The sequence below is a fragment of the Haliotis rufescens genome, unplaced genomic scaffold (genome assembly GCF_023055435.1).
Source record: "Haliotis rufescens isolate VD_foot unplaced genomic scaffold, xgHalRufe1.0.p SCAF_12, whole genome shotgun sequence".
Classification (NCBI taxonomy): Eukaryota; Metazoa; Mollusca; class Gastropoda; order Lepetellida; family Haliotidae; genus Haliotis; species Haliotis rufescens.
In genome coordinates this window covers 21,772,284-21,779,112 of record NW_025963802.1, presented here as the reverse complement: position 1 = coordinate 21,779,112, position 6,829 = coordinate 21,772,284, and the positions used below count along the sequence as shown (strand labels likewise).

The window sequence follows — 6,829 nt, the reverse complement described above, 5'->3', positions numbered from 1 at the left end:
TTAAAAGAGTGTTGGGGAATCGTTTGGCAGAGGTACCACTATACACGACCAACCGACACAACAACGCAAAACCTGAGTGAATAAAGAGTTAGTTCATTAGAAAGCCATATAATTCTTAACTGTATGCTATTACCCTTGGCAATATCTGCAAGTTTCATTGGTAACTGAAATGGTCATACTTGTGTGTATATAAAAGATATTCCCATTGTGCTACTTCTGTGCACAGATTACGCCAAACAGTTATAGAGGTACAGTTATAGAAGAACATTAGATGAACATGATATGGAATCATTACACAAGACATGCACAACTTTAGTCACAATACATATTCCAAAAGGCAAACAACGTAATACAGTTAACAGAATTAGCATAATCTATACACATAATTAGTGCAATGGGAATATCTCAGATATACAAACTCGCATGACCGTTTCAACTGTTGACTGATTATATATAACAATCTGTGGCTGTCTAATAAAATGATAATTTAATATTGTGGTTTGTGCAAATTCAACGTATTTTGTTTTCTACATGCATGTCCAGTGTATTATAAAAAATTATTCTCATGTACGTGTTTATGTTGCGCTACAACTATCCCTCGTAAGGTTTCAAATTCCCCCTCTGCGCATGCGCACGGGAGCCCCCTTTTTACCCATAAGCCCCGTGTCTCTCCATTCCTCTCCCAAAGCTAGAAGGACAACAACACTCGCTACAAAATTGCCATAATACCTTTATTGTGATCAACTGCCGCTTGCACAGACCACCTCCTGCATGTCAGCAAGGTACCTAAAACACCGACAATGGCACCGAAACGGACGTCAAGGAGAACCAGGGCAGCTGTTCCTGTCGAAAATGTTTCATCCGCAACAAGTGGAACTTCCGACAACAGTCGCCATGTTGGGTCACAGGTCAGAGCGAGTGCGACAGGCAGAGCCGTCCCTTACGAGACAACAGTTGACCTGAGACAGAGGCTGCGCTCCTTAGGTATCACAGTGCCTGCATCGTGGGGAAGAAAGACGATCCTACAACTGTACAAGGAAAACTTTAACGAGAACCACACGGTCAGTGGAGGGGCCAGCGCTGTTCAACATTCCTCCCCCGTTTCCGCATTGTCGTCTGTACATGCTGTTCCTTCCTGTGACGTTACTCCCCAGTATGTAAACAGCGGTAATTCTGACAGCTCTACTAGCATTCCGGCAACAGTGACAACAGCAAGCAACCAGTTATCGTCAGCAAATGTGGAATTGGTGGGAGTCATGCGGGAAATGAGGGACATGATGACATCCCTCACCCAACGTCTATCCTCTGGAGCTCCCAGTGGAGAAAACATAGCCTGGCCTACATCACAGACAAATCCAACGCAATGTGTTCTGTCAGATTCCGTGCCCCATGTCAACTTTGTTGACGAAAGTACAAGGCGTAAAATTCACCAAGGTAAATATATTAATTTGGCTTCTCTGTTGTTACCATGCCAAGAATCCGGGGAATATAGACTTGCTGAAGAGACAGGTTCATGCAAAAACGTGTTAAAACTTGACCCACGTACCACCAGGAATTTGAACTTTGCCGAATTCAGCAGAGCCTTCAAAGTATTCAAGGATATCTTCTGTGAAGCTTGGCCAATAAGGAGAGAGTAATTGGAACAACATGAACGTACAGTAGCGGAACTCCACACTTTATATGGAGGATATGTACATTATGAATACCACAAGAGATTCGCATCTCGTGTGGCAGCACTGGCTGAGAGGGGTACGCACATCACCTGGGGCGTTCCGGACACCAGAATTTATACCACTTATACTTCTGGCCTTCGCTGTAGGTCATGTGACCTGTGCAGTAGTATCAGCCATGACTCCGTGACATGTGCATCCCTGTTGACGAACACCTGCGAACAAGTCAGCCCACGACATAGCTTGGGAAAAAAGAATGTAACCTCCACAAGCACTGCAAACAGCTCCACCGATTCACATGGTCGACAAAAAATATGGTACCAGGGACAGGAGGTTTGCAATAATTTCAATGATAGCGGCTGCATGCGTATTCGCTGCAACTTTCTGCATGTTTGCTCCACTTGTTTCGGGAAGAATCACAACAAATTGGTTTGCAAAAAATACAACACTAATTCCAATAAGGGACATGGAATCAACAAGTGACAATTTGCTGAGGAATTGACACCATTAAATACCAACATCATACAAGAGGAACTAAGGCGTCACCCTGATCAGAACTTTGTAACATACTTGTGTGATGGACTGAGACACGGTTTTCACCCTCTCGTTGCAACAGTGCCCAATTTTACCTGGGAGTGCAAAAACAATCTGAGCGCCCGGAAAGAACCCGATACTGTAACGCACCTTGTCCGTCAAGAATTAGATCGGGGCTACATTATTGGACCATTTTCAGTCCCCCCTTACCATGTGTTTCGGGTCAGCCCCCTGGGCATCGCTGAAGAAAAATACAGCCATAAAAAACGACTGATCCTGGACCTTTCAGCCCCACATGACAACGATGACATTATTAGCATTAATGATACGATAGACAAGGACATGTGCTCTTTAACCTACGTGACAATCGATGATGCCATACGGGAACTGAACCGTGTAGGCAGAGGCGCGAGTATGTGTAAGGTGGATATAAAGACGCCTTCAAGCAAATCCCCATTCACCCAGATTATTGGTCACTGTTCGGATTTAGATGGGACAATCAATATTACTTCTTCAAGCGCCTAGCGTTTGGATGCCGATCTAGCCCTCGTATCTTTGATTGCATATCACAAGCCATTGTTTGGATCCTCACAAACAATTACAAGGTCCATTTCGTTTTACACTTGCTGGATGACTTCCTCACCATTGATGAACCCAACTACGAAGCTTCTATTACTATGAAAACATTAACAGCCACTTTCAACAAGTTGAAAATTCCGTTGTCCCCACATAAAACCGTTGGACCAGCCTGTGAGATGGAATATCTAGGTATCATTTTAGATTCAAATACCATGACTGCCCGACTACCCCTGGTCAAGTTGGCTAGAATATCGGAGTTAGTGCAAGAGTTCAGTCACAAGAGAAAGTGTACCAACTACTGTCTCTGATAGGACATCTGTGCTATGCCTGCAAAGTGGTTGTGCCAGGAAGATCCTTTGTGTCTTACCTCATTGATCTATCTAAATCTGTTAAAAAACTGCACCACAGAGTGAACATTTCTGCTGAATGTCGTTCTGATCTGCACATGTGGCATGTGTTTCTACAGAAGTGGAATGGCGTTTCTTTCTTTCACGACTCTTCCAGGACACAGGCTTCTGACATGGAACTGTATACCGACGCATCTACTTTATGTTTTGGAGGTTATTTTCTGGGTGCTTGGTTTTCGTCACCTTGGCCATCATCTATGCAAGCCCATTGCCAAAACAACAGTCGATCCATGGCGCTACTTGAACTGTATCCCATTGTAGTAGCAGCCGTTTTATGGGGCAAGCAGTGGTCAGGGAAAAGAATCTTGTTTTATTGTGACAATGAATCAACAGTAAACATAATCAACAAGGGCAGATCAAAATGCAAAAACATTATGCCTCTCATGCGTATGGTTACCTCACTAGCAGCCTATGACAATTTTGTGATATGTGCCAAACATGTACAAGGCGTGTCAAACCAAATTGCTGATTCTCTGTCTCGGTTACAGATTGCCAGATTTCGGAAACTTGCTCCACATGCGGCACCACAAGCAACACCATGTCCACAACACTCACAGTTGATATGGGTCTGGCAAGACACCTAGACACTCTATGGGATGCTGCAGTGGCGGCCAGAACCAAGACCACCTATGCTTCTGGCTTTCAGTCATACGTTGCCTTTCTCCTGAGATATAGCCTGTACTCTACATGCTCAAGCCTCACACGGGCAGCACAAGGTCTGCCACCAGTTAATTGGCACTTCTGCAACAATATGTGGCCTTTTGTTTCGGTGAGGCAAAACTACAGTATGTCACTGTCAAATCCTATCTCGCGGGTATTCGGTTTACCTATCTGAAGGCAGGTGTACATACAGTGTTCGATTCAGTGTCTACTGGTGGTCTAAATCAGCTACGAACCCTACTTCATGGATACAAGAAGCTACAACAACAGGGTGTGCCCAAACGCTTACCCATAACCTACGATGTTTTGAAGAAGATTGTGTGTACACTACGCAAAGGGGTGCTCGGACCTCTCAATGATCTGGTAATGGAGGTCATGTGCACCACTGCCTTCTTTGGTTTTCTACGATGTGCCGAGTTCACATGTTCTCGTGACTTCGATGCTAGTACCAATTTAAGTCTATCTGATGTCACCATCGACCATAATACAGGAAAGTGTACTCTCGTGCTCAAAGCTTCAAAGACAGATATTTTTAGACAGGGCGTAGTCATTACCTTGTTTGCCAACCAATCTCCCATTTGCCCTTTTGCCAATTTGAACCGCTTAAAGCAAGTAAGACTATAACATGGTGCTAGGGACAGTGATCCTCTGTTTGTTGACTGTGTTGGAAAAGCCATATCCCGTACCATGTTCCTGCAATGGCTCAACATGACCATGAAACATGCACACCTTGACGCAGCTAAATACTCTGGACACTCTTTTCGCATAGGGGCAGCGACCTCCGCTGCAACTGTTCGTATGGAAGATCACCTCATAAAAACACTGGGCAGGTGGCAGTCAGACTGTTTTACACGTTATATTCGGACCCCAGAGGACGTTATTAAGAATGCTCAGTTGTCTTTAATTTCTTGTCCATAATACCCAGTACAGGGACATCTCTGATCAGCTGCGTTGAATTGGTTGTGTTGGTCATTCCTTTTGTACGATGTTGATGTATCTTGTGATCCCTCTCTATATTGTTGCACACAATGTACCTTCCTTACCACACCTAGCACAACTTGGGGGCACTCACTCTTGTAAGGGGGTACCCTTCCAATCACTTGCTTTGGGCTATTTCCACTCATCTAGAGTGTCCTTTTCTCCCCCAAGTCCAAACCAGAGCTCAGGTCGCAGCCCCGGTCCGCAGACCACCGTCCGAGCCGCCACAGCGGCCCCAGGACCCTCGCCTAGCTCTCGGTCGTCCCTCTCCTTGTAAATAAGCTAGCACCAAAGGTCCGCAGACCACCGTCCGAGCCGCCACAGCGGCCCCAGGACCCTCGCCTAGCTCTCGGTCGTCCCTCTCCTTGTAAATAAGCTAGCACCAAAGGTCCGCAGACCACCGTCCGAGCCGCCACAGCGGCCCCAGGACCCTCGCCTAGCTCTCGGTCGTCGCTCTCCTTGTAAATAAGCTAGCACCAAAGGTCCGCAGACCACCGTCCGAGCCGCCGCAGCGGCCCCAGGACCCTCGCTTAGCTCTCGGTCGTCCCTCTCCTTGTAAATAAGCTAGCACCAGAGCTCAGGTTGCAGCCCCGGTCCGCAGACCACCGTCCAAGCCTCATAGCGGCTCCAGGACAGCACCTAGCTCTCGATCAGCCCTCCTCTGTGATAAAATCAGTCAGCTCCCAAGTTCGTGCCAAAACCATTATATGTATGTGTTTGTTATAATGTACATTAAATATTTTTGCATTCTACCTCATTGCTTGTTGTGTTTGCACAAAATGATAATTTAATATTGTGGTTTGTGCAAATTCAACGTATTTTGTTTTCTACATGCATGTCCAGTGTATTATAAAAATTTATTCTCATGTACGTGTTTATGTTGCGCTACAACTATCCCTCGTAAGGTTTCAAATTCCCCCTCTGCGCATGCGCACGGGAGCCCCCTTTTTACCCATAAGCCCCGTGTCTCTCCATTCCTCTCCCAAAGCTAGAAGGACAACAACACTCGCTACAAAATTGCCATACCCGCCAGCCCACCCTCTCTTCACCGGCTTAGGTGCTCACCTTTGTACCATTTTGCTGCTGCTTTGTAAATATGTACAGTTTTCAATTTTGCCTTTTATTGTCAGGGGCTGACTGATTGGCCTATCATTGGCCAGGCTATTTCCACTCATCTAGAGTGTCCTTTTCTCCCCCAAGTCCAAACCAGAGCTCAGGTCGCAGCCCCGGTCCGCAGACCACCGTCCGAGCCGCCGCAGCGGCCCCAGGACCCTCGCCTAGCTCTCGGTCGTCCCTCTCCTTGTAAATAAGCTAGCACCAAAGGTCCGCAGACCACCGTCCGAGCCGCCGCAGCGGCCCCAGGACCCTCGCTTAGCTCTCGGTCGTCCCTCTCCTTGTAAATAAGCTAGCACCAGAGCTCAGGTTGCAGCCCCGGTCCGCAGACCACCGTCCAAGCCTCATAGCGGCTCCAGGACAGCACCTAGCTCTCGATCAGCCCTCCTCTGTGATAAAATCAGTCAGCTCCCAAGTTCGTGCCAAAACCATTATATGTATGTGTTTGTTATAATGTACATTAAATATTTTTGCATTCTACCTCATTGCTTGTTGTGTTTGCACAAACTGACTGTTTATTCACTCAGGTCTTGTTTTGTTGTGTGTGTACCTCTGCTAAGCGATCTGATTCCACAACTCTCGTTTTAGCATATTGCCTACAGACAACTCTCTAGTGTGCTTTCAGTGTATTTCTGTTCATAATGTATCGAGTGGAAGACGCAGTTGAAAAGTGAGGCAAAGTGTTCCCCAATATGTTGACCATACATACACTCGTTCCGCTGTCTCTCTACAGCTGCTGTACCAACAGGTAAACACACCTGTAGACATTATCAGCCAGCTTTATCTGCTTACTTGACAAAATTAGTTCGAGAGTTATCTTGCAGAACTTTGCCTTCACCTTAACACATGTGTACAGTTTTCTTCATGTTATCATAGAGGAATTTCATT

At 46.1% G+C, this 6,829-nt stretch overlaps 1 protein-coding gene across 4 annotated transcripts; it reads left to right on the top strand.

Annotated features, from left to right (window-relative positions):
* Positions 1 to 564: 564 nt before the first annotated feature.
* Positions 565 to 6,421, top strand: LOC124121453. Of its 4 annotated transcripts, none has more exons than XR_007220116.1 (3): positions 565 to 1,434; positions 3,679 to 5,028; positions 5,123 to 5,284. XR_007220116.1 is itself a non-coding variant. In XM_046484451.2 (2 exons), exons 1-2 carry the CDS (start codon positions 801 to 803, stop codon positions 4,023 to 4,025), a joined length of 981 nt encoding a protein of 326 aa, XP_046340407.2. In that variant the 5' UTR covers positions 565 to 800; the 3' UTR covers positions 4,026 to 5,116. The 4 variants fall into 4 exon arrangements, 1 of the variants encoding a protein (XP_046340407.2); XR_007220118.1 differs by lacking the exons at positions 565 to 1,434; positions 5,123 to 5,284 and adding exons at positions 5,311 to 6,057; positions 6,152 to 6,421 and having other exon boundaries at positions 5,010 to 5,028; XM_046484451.2 differs by lacking the exon at positions 5,123 to 5,284 and having other exon boundaries at positions 3,679 to 5,116.
* Positions 6,422 to 6,829: the final 408 nt, after the last annotated feature.

Bases quoted from the DNA above. Each gene is read 5' to 3' on its own strand.
- LOC124121453 (XM_046484451.2), top strand. From the start codon at position 801: ATGGCACCGAAACGGACGTCAAGGAGAACCAGGGCAGCTGTTCCTGTC. The intron at 1,435-3,678 runs GTAAATATATTA...TCTCGGTTACAG, and splicing joins AAGGCGTAAAATTCACCAAG to ATTGCCAGATTTCGGAAACT.